Source organism: Salvelinus alpinus, chromosome 9, assembly GCF_045679555.1.
Source record: "Salvelinus alpinus chromosome 9, SLU_Salpinus.1, whole genome shotgun sequence".
NCBI lineage: Eukaryota > Metazoa > Chordata > Actinopteri > Salmoniformes > Salmonidae > Salvelinus > Salvelinus alpinus.
The window spans coordinates 17,804,708-17,823,421 of record NC_092094.1 but is presented as its reverse complement, the minus strand read 5'-3'; the positions used below and the strand labels follow the sequence as shown (position 1 = coordinate 17,823,421).

The following is an 18,714-nucleotide window of genomic DNA, read 5'->3' as shown; positions in this document are numbered from 1 at the left end:
CAACAGTTACAGAGATTTGCTCATGTTATGGCAAGATTCTGAATCAGATAACAATTTAATTTCACATCGATGTGCCCCTCACGTCCGATCTGCTGTGCAAATGTCTCCAGCGTATTTTTGCGCTCAGCAGTTGATTGCTCACCAGAATGTCTGGAACACAGCCTGCACGTCTGCACGCTGCCATTTCTCATCTGCCCCACTGTCTGTCAGCGGCTCTAGTTCAGGCCTCGCCGAGATTCTGTGTCTCTGGTAATTTCCAGCCCTGCTTATCAGACTATAAATCACCTTTTGGGGCAGCCGGGGAGTTTGGGTTCCCTGGGCCTCAGCGGACATCCACAACACTGAATCATGTTCATTTAACACAAGGCCAAATCCTCTGGTGACAGACAGACTGGGGGTTGTTACTGGGCTGAGGCTGTGGTGACAGACAGACTGGGGGTTGTTACTGGGCTGAGGCTGTGGTGACAGACAGACTGGGGGTTGTTACTGGGCTGAGGCTCTGGTGACAGACAGACTGGGGGTTGTTACTGGGCTGAGGCTCTGGTGACAGACAGACTGGGGGTTGTTACTGGGCTGAGGCTCTGGTGACAGACAGACAGAGAGACATACAGAGAGATAAAACACTGCCAACGTCACAGAAAAAGTCTGACTCTCCTCCCCTCTTTTTCAAGGTCTTACATTGGCATGCTTCAGTCCCATTTGAGAGCAGCTGGGTGTAATACACTGAACAAAGCAGCACAACAGGCTCATTGAGGAGAGGCGAGGCGGAAGTGCTGTTGCTGGTGAACTGGACTGGGGTGTTTGGAGTAGTTGATCAGGTTATTGGAGTTGAGCTGACTGCATGTGGTCGTGCCTAACCCTTCTCCAGAGGGATGACGCAACACATAGCATTAGGTGGAATCCAGCAAGCACATGGACGTGTCTGACTTAGCTCTGGATACAGTCAGAAGAACTAAGATGATGAACTAATATCAGCAATCAAACAGTTGTATAAGCTCTTATAATGGACATACGTCTTTCAGTTACTGTGAACAGTTACAATTGTACTTCTAATATTATTGTAACTGTTCACAGTAACTGGAAGACATATGTCCAATATTAGCCCAATACACTGGAGCAGAAATACACTGAGAGCTGGTGGTCTGGTCATGGCAGTTCCTAATGAAGTTATAAAATGGTGACCAGTCAGTGGATGACCAGGGCTTTGACAGACCTACAGAGGAGGTGCTCCTGTGAGGGGAACTTTACAGCTTGTCTGGGGGGAGTGTTTGATCTTCTTGGGGTGTCCCGTTGGGGTGTCCCAGGCTCTGGAGATCTCCTGTTTCTCTTTACTATAAACCTATAGGTTTGGAGCGGTCATATAAATGTGTCAAAGTGAACCTACAGACCTACATGTTTATGCCATTTTAACTTAAATCCTTCATTCACTACTCCTGTAGTATTTTTTCTCCAGCCATGTGACTCTTCTATGACTGAAAGTGAGGTTTCTTGTGAATTGCTATTCTCAAGGTTATAGAGATATCATTTTCTTCATGCCAAGTCCATGTTTCTCCTGAAGTATTTGACAGCTCTACATAGGCCTGCTGACACATTAGAGCACATTGTGGTCTGTGCAACATCAAATAAACATTCCACATGTGGTTTCTACCTAGACAGCCTCAAAAAGAACAACAGGTAAAGGCACTGAAAGACCCCACTGAGACCACACTGAGACCACACTCGCTACTGATGGAATTATGTTATTTTTCACTTGGCATTCCAGTACTGTTCGAACTAGAAAACATACTAAGTTGGCTCACTATATAAGGCTTTGTGGGACTCTTGCTAACAGCTGTGGGTTAATGGTGCCACCATACAAAGCCCTGAGTGGAGTGCTTTTGGGGTGCTTTTCATTTTCAGTTTAAGTCAGGTTTAAGTTATGTTTTATGGTTAACCAGCCCAGTGTGTGATTCTCTCCAATCATGCCAGCCTGCAATATAGTACTGTACCTCAGCTTTGTTCTGCTGGTCCTTGCTGCTGCCGTTGTGGTTCTGTTCCTCGTCCATGCCAACCAGCTTCAGTTTCAGGTAGGAAACCTCATCCATCAGATCTAGTTTCTGGGTCTCCAACAAGTTCCGGCTCAGCAGCTCCTGTGCAGCACACAGCCACAGAGACACACACATTAACACTCCCCTACACACACACACACAACGCATCCACTGACCAGAGCGCAGTACAGTCAGTTGCCGCTCCACTGGGCAAAAAGTTCCCCCAAACCAAAAGTTCAGCCAGGGAACCAGGGTCCTGCTATATAGATATATATATATATAGTTTACATACATATATATATATACAGTTGAAGTTGGAAGTTTACATACACCTTAGCCAAATACATTTAAACTCAGTTTTTCACAATTTCTGACATTTAATCCGAGTAAAAATGTCCTGTTTTAGGTCAGTGAAATGTCAGAATAATAGTAGAGAGAATGATTTATTTCAGCTTTTATTTATTTCATCACATTCCCAGTGGGTCAGAAGTTTACATACACCCAATTAGTATTTGGTAGCATTGCCTTTAAATTGTTTAACGTGGGTCAAATGTTTCAGGTAGCCTTCCACAAGCTTCCCACAATAGGTTGGGAGAATTTTGGCCCATTCCTCCTGACAGAGCTGGTGCAACTGAATCAGGTTTGTAGGCCTCCTTGCTCGAACACGCTTTTTCAGTTCTGCCCACAAATTTTCTATAGGATTGAGGTCAGGGCTTGGTGATGGCCACTCCAATACCTTGACTTTGTTGTCCTTAAGCCATTTTTCCACAACTTTGGAAGCATGCTTGGGGTCATTGTCCATTTGGGAGACACATTTGCGACCAAGCTTTAACTTCCTGACTGATGTCTTGAGATGTTGCTTCCATATATCCACATAATTTTCCTTCCCTCATGATGCCATCTATTTTGTGAAGTGCACCAGCCCCTCCTGCAGCAAAGCACCCCCACAACACGATACTGCCATCCCCGTGCTTCACGGTTGGGATGGTGTTCTTCGGATTGCAAGCCTCCCCCTTTATCTTTCAAACATAACGATGGTCATTATGGCCAAATAGTTCTATTTTTGTTTCATCAGACCAGAGGACATTTCTCCAAAAAGTATGATCTTTGTCATCATGTGCAGTTGTAAAACGTAGTCTGGCTTTTTTATGCCGGTTTTGGAGCAGTGGCTTCTTACCTTCTGAGCGGCCTTTCAGGTTATGTTGATATAGGACTCGTTTTATTGTGGATATAGATATTTTTGTACCTGTTTCCTCCAGCATCTTCACAAGGTCCTTTACTGTTGTTCTGGGATTGATTTGCACTTTTCGCACCAAAGTACATTCATCTCTAGGAGACAGAATGTGTCTCCTTCCTGAGCGGTATGCCGGCTGCGTGGTCCCATGGTGTTTATACTTGCGTACTATTGTTTGTACAGATGACCGTGGTACCTTCAGGCATTTGGAAATTGCTCCCAAGGATGAACCAGATTAAATGTCAGGAATTGTGAAAAACTAAGCTTAAATGTATTTGGCTAAGGTGTATGTAAACTTCCGACTTCAACTGTGTATTTATATATGTATGTATATATATATATATATATATATATATATATATATATATATATATATATATATATATATATATATATATGCTACGTGGCTCTATTTTGATCTCCTCTGTCTGAATCAGACATGTCAGTTTGTTATATCTGGAGTACTTCTCCTGTCTTATCCGGTGTCCTGTGTGAATTTAAATATGCTCTCTCTAATTCTCCCTTTCTTTCTCTCTCTCAGACGACATGAGCCATAGGACCATGCCTCAGGACTACCTGGCATGATGACTCCTTGCTGTCCCCAGTCCACCTGGCCGTGCTGCTGCTCCAGTTTCAACTGTTCTGCTTGCGGCTATGGAACCCTGACCTGTTCACCGGACGTGCTACCTGTCCCAGACATGCTGTTTTCAACTCTCTGTAGACAGCAGGAGTGGTAGAGATACTCTTAATGATTGGCTATGAAAAGCCAACTGACATTTACTCCCGAGGTGCTGACTTGCTGCACCATCGACAACTACTGTGATTATTATTATTTGACCATGCTGGTCATTTATGAACATTTGAACATCTTAGCCATGTTCTGTTATAATCTCCACCCAGCACAGCCAGAAGAGGACTGGCCACCCCTCATAGCCTGGTTCCTCTCTAGGTTTCTTCCTAGGTTTTGGCCTTTCTAGGGAGTTTTTCCTAGCCACCGTGCTTCTACACCTGCATTGCTTGCTGTTTGGGGTTTTAGGCTGGGTTTCTGTACAGCACTTTGAGATATCAGCTGATGTAAGAAGGGCTATATAAATACATTTGATTTGATTGATTTGATTTGTGTGTATGTGTGTGTCTGTCTGTGATTGAGACACATAGAAAGAAGACACTGTTTGATACTGGCATCTCTCAGTGGCATCTCTCAGTGGCATCTCTCAGTGGCATCTCTCAGTGGCATCTCTCAGTGGCATGTGGCTCTGAGTAAGTATAGGTCTGATGAGTCTATTGGTGAAATAATCTGCCCAACACAATCATCCATTAGCTGCTGGAACTGGCAGCAGATACTGATAAGCATTCTCTGGAGACTCAGAAAAGCCATCTCCATTCCAGGTTCAGAACAGCAGTGACAAAGATGAATCTATAAATTGACCAGGCCTAATCACACCACACACAATGAGTATGGTTACATGCACACAATAATGTGATTATTGTGGACAATCAGATGAACACATCTGAAATCAGGCTTCCTAACAGCACTCTGATAAATGCAGAAAATCACCAATCAAAATAAACATTCTTCCACAGCGACCATGTTATTTTTGTGAAGCATATTTGATTCTGTGTTCGGACATATAAAGTTTGTATGTCAAAACGACTTCTAAGACTCATACATACAGTTGTTCCAAACTCACTTCACTTGTGCTAAAGAGGGAGGCTCGTGGGCTGGTGCTAGCACATGCGTAGATCAAATACACTGCTGGAACGACGATCAAGGTGTTTACCTGTCCTAATCATTTGAAAGATTGATCAGAAAACCAGGTGTTTTAATCAGTGTATGCTTACTTCGATTTTGACCGTATGCTGATTTAGATAAACAGATTAATAATCTGCTTACTGTCATAATCAGTTTAATATCGAATTATTACTGTGCATGTAAACATGCTCATTGTTCAAACAGATCTCATCAAAACTCCAATGCGGCCAAACAATGTGAAGATAGACCATGTCTGGTTAAAAATGCACTAGGGTCCCTGACAATTACCAGCCACACCACAGAGCACTGTAGACAGTAGACACCAGTGGCTTTGGTCTCTCCTATATAACAACATGAAGCATTTCTTTTCTGCATGACCTTGTGAGATAATGTAATAACAGGAAATGGTATTTCTCAGGTGGAAGAAACGTTTTCCCCGAGACCTGTGCCTATGTACAAAGGCAACAAAATCAAAGCAACACAATCTGCTTGGCATTTGAGGCCAATAAAAATGATAAAAAACGAATTCACTTTAGAGTTGAATCTTTTTTTATTACTAACATTTATGGGGAACTAAATGGCTGGATGAGACAAAATCAAACAAGACAGGGGGCTTTTTGATCCTTAAATTGGGTATCTTCGCGTTCCAGTGTTTGGAATACACGTATCTGCCTGAGAAGAGGTGTAAGCAGATGTAGCTCAAGGGATCCTCGCTGTCACACCCCCTCACTCCCATCTCTTAAAGTCAGAGTACAAACTGTAAAACTCTCACCCGGTCTCCCTCCCTACATTTCCACAACAAACATGGTGCATTGACTGACTTACTTTGCCTTCTTCATACCTACTGGTGCACAAGACCGCTCCACTTTTGATCCAAAGCCTGCTTAGCAGCCTGTCCTGGTACACACAGCTACATTTATTTTAGTATGGGTGCACCTAAACTGTGTGCATCGAGAGGACATTTTGAGAAAGTCTTCTTTTCCCTCCATTTTTATGTGTTGCTCTAGCTTCAGAAAGAATATGCTGTAATTATAGATTATGCAGTCTGCTCTTAGTGGAGGCCACTCTGCTCTTATAATGCCATGGAGTCAGTCAGCTTGTAAGATCGAAAGATAGTGAACTTTGAAAGCTATCCCTCCATCTCCTGAGTGACAAACTTTGTGCAATCAAGGTGAGTCACTCACAGGAAGCGTCAGTATCTTATGTTAGTAAGAATGTCATGCATGAAACCACACCTCTTGTTACTAATTTACCACACACCTACTGCCCACGAAAGGAAACAGAAAAATAACAGGTTGTTGGTTTCATTTGTCACTAAGCTACAGCACATTGTAATCTTTAAACGTGCTATAAATCACACATTTACAAAATACAGTCAACTCAATTAATCTAAGACTAAAACAAGACTATGTTTATCTAGGAAACAAGTAGAGGTAAACAACATCAATATTTAGCTCTCCATGCTAATACGCTGAGCACAGATAAAGTAGTGGTAGTGTCTCTCGCTTACCTGCTGTAGCATTTCCTCAGTGGAGTTGAGTTTGTGGTAGTGCTCCTCCAGAGAGGTCTCCAGGTCTCGGATCTTCTCTCCCTGAGCCTCCACCTGGTCTGTGAGCACGCTCACCTACAACCCACACACAGGACACCTTACTCACTCACTCACATTGACAAATAGCTCCTCTCACCTGCTCTGGAACTACCTGTATGCTAATAGTACTAATTCCTCTGACAACACACAGGTAGTTTCACTTCATTCCTCAGCCGGAGTAGAACTCTATGTCAACAGCCAATGTGAAATATCATGAAAGATAACCTAACCTGCCCTTGACTTGACATAGTTCACTGAATTACAAAAACTGAGCTGAGTAAACTTTACCTCTTTCTTTGTCTTGGTGGGTCAGCCCACAACTCTGGCCAGCCCACAACCACAACTCTGGCCAGCCCACAACAGCCAGCCCACTCTGGCCAGCCCACTCTGGCCAGCCCACTCTGATTACAATGTGCTGTAGCTTAGTGACAAATGAAACCAACAACCTGTTATTTTTCTGTTTCCTTTCGTGGGCAGTAGGTGTGTGGTAAATTAGCCAGCCCACTCTGGCCAGCCCACTCTGGCCAGCCCACTCTGGCCAGCCCACCCTGGCCAGCCCACCCTGGCCAGCCCACATGGAAGCAGGTTAAAAGGAGAGCGAAGCAGTAAAGCAGTAAAGATAAAGCACCTTGGGGGAGGTAGCAGCCAATCATTTTATCAGTCAACCGGCACAGGCCCGTTGGCCAATCAGCAGCATTTGTCAGAGGGGCTTGAGGAATGTGTTGGCATGTGCAAAAGAAAGGGCTACATTACTTTGGCACAAGGCTGAGATAAAGCTAGTTATGAGCAGCACACGTTGAGGCAAACAAGACATGACAGAGCCCGAGGAGGAACTACTGTAGGAAGAGAGAAAATATGTCTAGCCTAGATTACAGATGTAGAAGCTACCAATTACACAGATGTAAAAAAGCATGGAGCATTGTGACAAATCACAGTACAACCAAAGACAGAGGCATTGTCCAGACACGTTTGTTTGGGAAAAACAGGAAACTAGGGGCGTACTGTGTGACTGAGCTCCTGTGCTACACACAACAGCCTCCAGCCCCACTGCCTGCCCTGGACAGTCTCACATTTATGTGATATACTTCTCTCTTCATTTAACAGCAAGGATTCTCTCTCTCCCTCTCTCTCTCATTCAATTCAATTGGCTTTATTGGCATGGGACACATATGTTTACAATGCCAGAGCAAGTGAAATAGATAATAAACAAAAGTGAAGTAAACAATAAAAAAGGGGTCAGGTATTCTCTCTCTACCCCCAAAGCCCCCCCCCCCCCCCCCCCCCCAGTCCCACTTGCGCTCTAAATGCGAAACTCTGATCCTGCAAGAGACACGGTAGGGCTGAGAGAACACAGGAGCACCTTACCTGGAGAACCAGAGACTCTTTGTCCCCCTCTAGGCGAACCAGACGCTCCTGATAGCTCTCATTGTTCACCGGGGAGCGAAGGTTAACCTGCAAAAACACACAGACAAAATAGGAGTCAAGAATGGGCGGAGGGGAAGGAAGACTTACTGAACAGGCTAAACAACTTAACCAACCAACGATTCACCTGCACTGACCGCATAAAAGAGAAGAAATAAGACAAGTCTTGTGTTTTGTCATATCTTTCCGTATGGTCTAGCACAGGGATCATCAACTAGATTCAGCAACGGGCTGATATTTTCTTTAGCGGATGGTCACGGTGCCAAAAGATATTTACAAATAATTTGTAGACTACACTTGTATACGATCACATACATCTATTATGCGTGGGAATACTTCGGAACAAATGCTCTCAATTTAAATCACTTTGAGCGGATTTGCTGGTGTTTTTACAGTCTTTTATGTCCAACAATAAAAATAAAATATATATTTATTTTTTGGGTTCTCTTAGAATAAATAAAATGACCCGCATGCCAAATTCGGCCCGCAGCCACCAGTTGGGGAACCCTGGTCTAGCGGTTAGGATTCTTTGTTTACACCGAGGTTTGAATCCTGGTATGGGAACACACTTTTTCTACTGCACTGCACTGTTGTCTGAGCTTCATTCTGTGTCAGATACAGTATTACAGGCTGCAGCCAAAGCCCAGACAACTGCCAGCTGGAAGGCGGTTCCATTTCCAACATGATTTCTAATATGAGGTAGCTGGTGGAATAGTAGTAGACATACAGTACCAGTCAAAAGTTTGGACGCCTACTTATTCAAGGGTTTTTCTTTAGTTTGACTATTTTCAACATTGTAGAAAAATAGTGAAGACATCAAAACTATGAAATAACACATATGGAATCATGTAGTAACCAAAGAAGTGTTCAACAAATCAAAATATATTTTAGATTCGTCAAAGTAGCCACCCTTTGCCTTGATGACAGCTTTGCACTCTTGGCATTCTCTCAACCAGCTTCATGAGTTAGTCACCTGGAATACTTTTCCAACAGTTTTAAAGGAGTTCCCACATATGCTGAGCTTGGCTGTTTTTCCTTCACTCTACGGTCCAACTCATCCCAAACCATCTCAATTGGGTTGAGGTTGGGTGATTGTGGAGGCCAGGTCATCTGATGCAGCACTCCATCACTCTCCTACTTGGTCAAATAGCCCTTACACAGCATGGAGGTGTGTTTTGGGTCATTGTCCCAAAACAAAGGATTTTTCTACAGGACAACTAAGCGCAAATCAGATGGGATGGTGTACCGCTGCAGAATGCTGTGGTAGCCATACTGGTTCAGTATGCTTTGAATTCTAAATAAATCACAGACAGTGTCACTAGCAAAGCACCCCCATACCATCACACCTCCTCCATGCTTCATGGTGGGAACCACACATGCAGAGATCCTCCGTTCACCTACTCTGCATCTCACAAAGACACAGCGGTTGAAACCAAAAATCTCAAATTGGCACTCATGCGGCCAAAGGACAGATTTCCACCAGTCTAATGTCCATTGCTCGTGTTTCTTGGCCCAAGCAAGTCTCTTCTTATTATTGGTGTCCTTTAGTAGTGGTTTCTTTGCAGCAATTTGATCATGAAGGCCTGATTCACACAGTCTCCTCTGAACAGTTGAGATGTGTCTGTTACTTGAACTCTGTGAAGCATTAATTTGGGCTGCAATCTGAGGTGCAGTTAATTGACGATTTCTGAGGCTGGTAACTCTAATGAACTTACCCTCTGTAGCAGAGGTAACTCTGGGTCTTCCTTTCCTGCGCTTGATGGTTTTTGCGACTGCACTTGAAGAAACTTTCAAAGTTCTGGAAATGTTCCATATTGACTGACCTTCATGTCTTAAAGTAATGATGGACTATCGTTTCTCTTTGCTTATTTGAGCTGTTCTTGCCATAATATGGACTTGGTAGGGCTATCTTCTGTATACCACCCCTACCTTGTCACAACACAACTGATTGGCTCAAACGCATTAATAAGGAAAGAAATTCCACAAATTAACTTTTAACAGGGCACACCTAATTGAAATGCATTCCAGGTGACTACCTCATGAAGCTGGTTGAGAGAATGCCAAGAGTGTGAAAAGTTTTCATCACGGCAAAGAGTGGCTACTTTGAAGAATCTCAAATATAAAATATATTTAGCTTTGTTGAACACTTTTTTGGTTACTACATGATGTGAAATATGTGTTATTTCATAGTTTTGATGTCTTCACTATTATTCTACAGTGTAGAAAATAGGAAAAATAAAGAAAAACCCTGGAATGAGTAGGTGTGTCCAACCTTGTTAAAGTACTGGTACTTTATGTTAACACCCAAATCTGAGCTCAGGTGAGAATCTTAACACGTTCAACATCACCACAATGTGACATGTTACCACGTGGCTCTGTTAACTAGAGACATGGCATTAACATACAAAAACAGACCCTTTGGCCCCCATCAGAAACAAGGACATAAGAGCGTTTTCACGGATTTGCATAAGAAAACACCTCATTATATATAGTGTGTTGTGTGAAACCTATGACCTGTAAAATCCCCTCTACAGAGGAATGCAGTTTTTCCTTGCTCTCTGGGCTCAAGTCAGCTGACATGAGGCATTAGGACGCCTCCTCAACCAACCACTACATTCATGCAAACACCCTGTTGGATACCGCTCGTCTTACTCAGCCACTGAGAACTCCTCCAGAAATGTCTTAACAACATGGTCTTGACGTAAGCCTTCGAAGCTGTACGAATGCCCCATGTGATCATCTTGGGGACTTGTCATAAGGGTCTGTCACAGCAGGAGAAAATACATACTGTGACCTGTCAGCAACGCTGAGCTTGCGGGAGTTTTGTGGGGTTTTGTCTCCCTGTACGGCTTCAGATAATCCTGTCTTTAATAGCACTGCCTGGTCCTGGGGGCCACTGCCTCAGACTGTACTGGCAGCACACATATAAAGACCTGTTTCTCTGAAGTAATTTGAAAGGGCAGTCGACTTAGAAAGAAGTTTCACAACTGACTTTCTAGGAGGTAATGTATGTCCATACCCACTCACTGTCCATTACTGCTTGAACTCTCTGAAACTCCAATGTAGTGTGTCCTGTAGTGTTCTATGTGGTAGTAACCTAATGAACAGGCGTAAAAGAGTGGCGTTTCTTTCTTTCTGGTCCTGTAGAGAAAAAAAACTGTCGGGGAGGTTTTTTTCTGCGCTGTTCAACCAGTCCAGTAAATGTGGAGTAGAAGTTAAGATGGAGTGTCACCTTGTTAACATCTAAAATAGGAAGTTGAGTCACAGGCTCTCTTTCCATTTCCCATGAGAACCGGGTGTTGAGAGGAGAGGCGTGAGGTGAGTGCATGTCAGTGTCATATTTCATCAAGTCTTAACTTAATACTTACTTTTCCCTTCTAGGTACCCCATGATTGATGTTGAACATGGTTAAGTTAAACAATGCACCAAAGCTTCAATCTAAAACAGGTTCCTGCTGTGCTGTTAGATGTCCGGAAGATGAAAGGGATTGGTTACAGCACTTCCTGAATCATGCCAGAGTCCATATGGAGATTTCTAGCAGTGATTAGAGTCATTACACTGACTGTAAACACAAGCCAAGGCAGAGGTGAGCCAGCCCTGTTCTCTGTTGCACAGACAAATGACCACTTCCCTTCCTCTTAAGTGATGTTACACAGGCTACAGAGAACAGGGTCGTGTACACTAGGCATCAACGGACGAAAAGGGACTGAAACAGGGACTGCCTAAACTATTCCAGGAAGAAATCCTCGTTGTGGTTTTCCATTGCAGAGTGTTTTGCTACGGTGTGGATGAATGAATACAGCTCTCTTTAACGGGGCACCTAGAGCTGTAGGGTACTGTACACACATGAACAGAGAGCTCAAACCATTTGCTATGGGAACTATAGAGGCATCTTTCTCAGGCAAAGCTACAATGGAATTTCCCTTATCCCCTCTATTTTCCCATGAGCTAGTGGCTGTTTGATGCCTCTTAAAGGCATACTGTAGGCAGAAAGAGTCAGCGCCAAAACCAACATGACTGAAATATTATCTCCCTTTCTAAGAATGCATGATGACTGTACAGTATAGTAAGCAACAGGGTTACCGCCTACTCTAAATGGCCTTGAATGTTTCTGTTGCACTTTAGCTTTATGGTGACCAGCCCCCACAGTGTTATTGTAGGTAGTACTCCTCTCTTTCTATAAAATAATGTTAGGAGTGGTTTACTATGGCTGCATGCTGCCCACTTTGGCTTCAGTGGTTCCACCTCTTGACTTGCGCTAGCTCCATTCCACTACCCAACAACTCCCAACAACAATAAGCAGGCTTGTACAAACCACTAAATTAACTCTTCTATTGACAGTCACACCAGGACTGCAATAACATGTCCTACCTTTAAATTGAATTTCAAACCCTGGTATGTCTACTAAACAAAACACACCTTCTTAAGTCTTCCTCAATGGGGATTTTATGGCAGCATTATACACTTACTGTATACCCAGAGACCATGATCAAATCAAATCAAATTGCATTAGTCACATGCACTGAATACAACAGGTGTTGTACAGTGAAATGCTTACTTACGAGCCCCTAACTGACAGTGCAGTTAAAATAAATATGGATAAGAATAAGAGATAAAAGTAACAAGTAATTAAAGAGCAGCAGTAAAAAATAACAATATATACAGGGGGGTGCCGATATAGAGTCAATGTGCGGGGGCACCGGTTAGTTGAGGTAGTATGTACATGTAGGTAGAGTTATTAAAGTGACTATGTATAGATGACAACAGAGAGTGGCAGTGGTATGGAGGGGGGCAATGCAAATAGTCTGGGTAGCCATTTGACTAGATGTTCAGGAGTCTTATGACTTGGGGGTAGAAGCTGCTTAGAAGCCTCATGGACCTAGACATGGCGCTCCGGTACTGCTTGCCGTGCAGTAGTAGAGAGAACAGTCTATGACTAGGGTAGCTGGAGTCTTTGACAATTTTTAAGGCCTTCCTCTAACACCGCCTGGTATAGAGGTCCTGGATGGCAGGAAGCTTGCAGTTGCCATACCAGGTAGTGATGCAACCAGTCAGGATGCTCTTGGTGGTGCAGCTGTAGAACCTTTTGAGGATTTGAGGACCCATGCTAAATCTTTTCAGTCGCCTGAGGGGGAATAGGTTTTGTCGTGCCTGCTTCACGAATGTCTTGGTGTGCTTGGACCATGTTAGTTTGTTGGTGATGTGGACACCAAGGAACTTGAAGCTCTCAACCTGCTCCACTAAAGCCCCGTCGATGAGAATGTGGGTGTGCTCAGTCCTCTTTTTCCTGTAGTCCAATCATCTCCTTTGTCTTGATCACGTTGAGCGAGAGGCTCGTTGTTGTCGGTGATCAGGCCTACCACTATTGTGTCATCAGCAAACTTAATGATGGTGTTGGAGTCGTGCCTGGCCGTGCAGTCATGAGTGAACAGGGAGTACAGGAGGGGGCTGAGCACGCACCCCTGAGGGGCCCCTGTGTTGAGGATCAGCGTGGCGGATGTGTTGTTACCTACCCTTACCACCTGAGGGCGGCCTGATCAAGGCTACATTGATTTTGGATGACATAGTGCTGTGATATCACATAATCAAAAGACAGCATCATGAAGACATAAGAACAACAGCGCCTAGGCTCTGTTTGCAAAACAATCCTCAGCTGGTTGGTGCTGTAATGCCTGTCATCTGATAACATGTTTCCAGCCAACACAACATTTCAACAGGATTCCCAACTCTGCTCAAATTCAAACTAGAAATGCATCAGGAAAAACTATTACCAGACTGGACAACAACATCTCATGGGAATACAGATATCATGAGGATATGGTCCCTTTCTAATTTTGTGCAGTTCATTCTTACAGTTTGCTGAAATCCTCCAGCAACAGGAAAGGTAAATGATTATGTGGATTGTAATTAATACACATTTTTGTAGGTGTTGTAATGTAAATTACAAACTTCAGAAGCCCTTTTAAACCTTCCCTCGTTACTCCCGCCCTGACTTGGAGAGCCGAGAGAGAGAGAGAGAGAGAGAGAGAGAGAGAGAGAGAGAGAGAGAGAGAGACAGAGAGAGAGACACAGAGACACAGAGAGAGAGAGAGAGAGACAGAGACAGAGACAGAGACAGAGACAGAGACAGAGACAGAGAGAGAGAGACAGAGACAGAGACAGAGAGAGAGACAGAGACAGAGACAGAGAGACAGAGAGAGAGAGAGACAGAGAGAGAGACAGAGAGACAGAGAGACAGAGAGACAGAGAGACAGAGAGACAGAGAGACAGAGAGACAGAGACAGAGACAGAGACAGAGACAGAGACAGAGACAGAGACAGAGACAGAGACAGAGACAGAGACAGAGAGAGAGAGAGAGACAGAGACAGAGAGAGAGAGAGAGAGAGAGAGAGAGAGAGAGAGAGAGAGACAGAGACAGAGACAGAGACAGAGACAGAGACAGAGACAGAGACAGAGATAGAGACAGAGATAGAGACAGAGAGAGAGAGAGAGAGAGAGAGAGAGAGAGAGAGAGAGAGAGAGAAATATATGTCTGCTGCTGCAGCCCGGTCCCCAGCATCTGCTGTGACTGAGAAAGAGCACCCAGCCAGCGCAAAGCATAGCAACAGGCTTTAATGTCAACGTAGACACAGACCATGCCAACTCTCTCTCTTCTCCGTGCTCTCTCTTTCCTCTATGGTTTATCTTTTACTCTCTCTCTCCTGAACGGTCTTTCCCACCCTCTCCTCTTATTAGCTTAGACACAAAATAAACCTGAACTGAAACAGATTATGGTTTAAGATGAGAGGGAGCACCATTTAAAGAAACATACACACATCTCTCACATCTCACACATCACTCTCCCACTCCTTTTTAATCTACCTCTTCTTGTCTCTTCAGACCAATGCAGCAACAGCCCTCCTACCATTAGCTTCAGACTGGAATTCATTATCTGGATGTCCCATTTCCTGTTTATGGGACCTTTCTCTAAAACTCACTCAGCCCCCTCCCCACTGAACCATTTGGCTGCCACTGACAGTTTCATGTACACACATCACAGAACACAGACAGAAACAGAAAAACACAGGGGGTGTGTGACATGTATGTAGGGCATGCTGCAACAGGCCTCTTCCATGCAGAGTGTAATGAATCATGGGTTACAGTCAGTGAAACTCAGACTCATACTGTGTGTAAACTCAATGTGAGACAGATGGTCCTCCTTGCAGAGCTTGACTGCAGTAAAGTGAATTAGACTCAGAGCACAGTGTGACTGAGACATGATGCCTTTAATACATTTCAGTGATCCTACGTCTTAACACCCTACAGTGTATGTTACCATGGTCCAGATCACTCCTCCTCTCTCTCTCTCTCTCTCTCATTCTCCACCCTGGAAATGTCCTGCTTGACTCACAGGGGAGAAACTCAGCCACTTGGACAGGCAGCGGGAGTGTGGGTGGCTTGGGTATCAGAGACCACCGCATATGACACATTACATGTCCTCTCCTTAACCGCAGAGGCCACGCAGAGAGACAACAATGCATACATACTGTACTGTATCATCAGTGATGCAAATAATGCAACCGTTGTCAGACGTAAAAAGAAACCAGTTTGGTAATCCATCTTGTGTGGATGTGCTCTGATCATGTTCCCAGACGTGTTTTGAAACTGGAACAAGGAAGCAGAGTGCTACAGTGACTCCACCGCTACAGAGCTACAGTCACTGCTTGCATGGCTTGGAGGGGCTGACTGTGCACTCTGTCCTGCTCCTGGCTATGTTGACAGCTGAGTTAGACAATCACCAGGATAACTCTTTCTCTCTTTTCCCTTCTCCCTCTCTCTACTAACCCCCTCCCTCTCTCTACTAACCCCCTCCCTCTCTCTACTAACCCCCTCCCTCTCTCTACTAACCCCCTCCCTCTCTCTACTAACCCCCTCCCTCGCTCTACTAACCCCCTCCCTCTCTCTACTAACCCCCTCCCTCTCTCTACTAACCCCCTCCCTCTCTCTCTACTAACCCCCTCCCTCTCTCTACTAACCCTCTCCCTCTCTCTACTAACCCCCTCCCTCGCTCTACTAACCCCCTCCCTCTCTCTACTAACCCCCTCCCTCTCTCTACTAACCCCCTCCCTCTCTCTACTAACCCCCTCCCTCTCTCTACTAACCCCCTCCCTCTCTCTACTAACCCCATCCCTCTCTCTACTAACCCCATCCCTCTCTCTATTAACCCCCTCCCTCTTTACTAACCCCCTCCCTCTCTCTATTAACCCCCTCCCTCTCTCTACTAACCCCCTCCCTCTCTCTACTAACCCCCTCCCTCTCTCTACTAACCCCCTCCCTCTCTCTACTAACCCCATCCCTCTCTCTATTAACCCCCTCCCTCTCTTTACTAACCCCCTCCCTCTCTCTATACACCCCCTCCCTCTCTCTATACACCCCTCCCTCTCTCTATACACCCCTCCCTCGCTCTATTAACCCCCTCCCTCGCTCTATTAACCCCCTCCCTCTCTCTATTAACTCCCTCCCTCTCTCTATTAACCCCCTCCCTCTCTCTACTAACCCCCTCCCTCTCTCTACTAACCCCCTCCCTCTCTCTATTAACCCCCTCCCTCTCTTTATTAACCCCCTCCCTCTCTCTATTAACCCCCTCCCTCTCTCTACTAACCCCCTCCCTTTCTCTATATACCCCTCCCTCGCTCTATTGCCCCCCTCCCTCGCTCTATTGCCCCCCTCCCTCGCTCTATTAACCCCCTCCCTCTCTCTACTAACCCCCTCCCTCTCTCTACTAACCCCCTCCCTCTCTCTACTAACCCCCTCCCTCTCTCTACTAACCCCCTCCCTCTCTCTACTAACCCCCTCCCTCTCTCTACTAACCCTCTCCCTCTCTCTATTTCTTCCCTCCCTCCCTCTCTCTATTGCCCCCCCTCGCTCTCTCTATTTATGCCTCCCTCCCTCTTTCTCTCTCTCAAACAATCACTCCTTGTATAAGTCAAAGCAACAACTTTCCCTTTTAAAACACAATCTTCCGCCTCGTGCTTAACGTCTGCGCCAGACCTGAAACCTCTCTTATGGTCTGACATTCTCCGATTGACAAACAATAGCTTCTCCTTCCTGCCAATAACGTATGGAGGGAGCTTTATCACATTTCTTCTGTGGAGGGGCTCAGCTAATCAGAAAACAGTTTGTTGTGATTAACTGAGGAGTGTGTGTGTTTGATCTTGCTCCTGGCCAGTAGAGAGGAGAGAGGGAGGAGAGGAGGAGGGGAAGAGGGAGAGGGGCGACCGTGTGGCGTGTGAGACCCCTGCTGTACAGAGAGAGCAGGGCCTCTACGTCTCAGACAGAGGGAAAAACGAGAGCCTTTCATTGGCCACTTAGCCTCGCTAACAGATTAGCTCCGCCAACAGATTGTTTATTGCAGCCTCAGCCAATGACACGACTATAACAATGCACGTCAACAATCGTCTCAATGAACAGTGGCAGTGACAGTATCATCATGTGGTTATCATTTCCTAAATATGATCCAAATATGTTAAGTGCCTACATACCCTCGTAAACCTGGTCATGAAAAACCTTCACAGACAGCCAACAAATAGAGAAAACAACTCAGAAACAAGCGTGATATTTATCAAAAAATCTATAGGCTAAGAGCTCGATTTACTGTGACAGCTGAACAGCCCACATAAAGAAATAATACAGTTTACTATAGAATGCTACATTACTTACTATAGAATTCTGCAGTAAACTGTAGAATAGTATACTACACACAGTAGTATCCATCGATCATCAGGTTATAGAAAAGAGCAGAAGATCTGAACTCGCCGTTCAGAACACAGTTCTACCTCCCTCCCTCCCTCCCTCCCTCCCTCCCTCCCTCCCTCCCTCCCTCCCTCCCTCCCTACCTCCCTCCCTACCTCCCTCCCTCCCTCCCTCCCTACCTACCTACAGGTTATGGAAAAGAGCAGAAGCTCGGAACTCTCCGTTCAGAACCCAGTTCTACCTACCTAATTACAGGTTATGGAAAAGGAGAAAGCCCCCTACTTCTATGTCAAAGAAAAAAAATACTACAGTAAATATTACAGTATACTACAGTCCGCAAAAACACTACAGTAAATATTACAATATATTATTTATACTATAGTAAACTGTAAATACTACAGTAAATACTGTCATGTTTTTACAGTGAATACTACAGTAAAGTCAGCAAAAATACTACAGTGAATACTATAGTAATGCTACCATAGTATACACTATAGTATTTTTTCATGTGGGAGTGAACAGATGAAGAATTGATTCAGACTTACCCCCTAACACCCCAGAGGGCTTCAGGTGTGTTGAGGTGACCAGACTGACAGAACAGAGCAAACAGAGTGAGTGTAGTGAGTAGAGAGAGTAGAACCGTGAGTGTGGAAAGTAGGAGGAAAAGAAGAGAGGAGTGATTAGAAAGAGGGAGAGCGGGAGAGTGGGAAGAGGGAGTAGGGCAGGAAGTTGAGCTCAGTCCTATTAGGAGTCTCTGAGGAACACATTGAGACTTTCAAACACGGCCAGCCTTAGTTCCCAGAGAGAGACCCAGCCAGGGCCAAAATAAGACCTGCTCACAGTCCCAGTCCCAGTAAGAAAGAGTCAGACACAGTCACACACAGTCTTTCCCAGACACAGCCCCAGACACAGCCACAGACACAGCCCCAGACACAGTCCCAGACACAGTCCCAGACAC

General features: G+C 44.9%; 1 protein-coding gene across 21 annotated transcripts in view; it reads right to left on the bottom strand.

Moving 5' to 3' along the window:
• Positions 1-18,714, bottom strand: part of ppfibp2b (PPFIA binding protein 2b) — a 94,778-nt gene that overhangs the window by 33,947 nt on the left and 42,117 nt on the right. For 16 of the 21 annotated variants that reach the window (XM_071416232.1, XM_071416231.1, XM_071416242.1 and 13 more), the window contains 3 exons: positions 7,968-8,054; positions 6,525-6,638; positions 1,989-2,129 (listed from right to left, as the gene is read on the bottom strand). In XM_071416232.1, coding sequence (XP_071272333.1) covers positions 1,989-2,129; positions 6,525-6,638; positions 7,968-8,054 — 342 coding nt within the window. Of the gene's footprint in view, positions 1-1,988; positions 2,130-6,524; positions 6,639-6,890; positions 7,033-7,967; positions 8,055-18,301; positions 18,451-18,714 lie in introns of those variants that run through there. The other 5 variants (XM_071416247.1, XM_071416251.1, XM_071416250.1 and 2 more) reach the window with 5 other exon arrangements.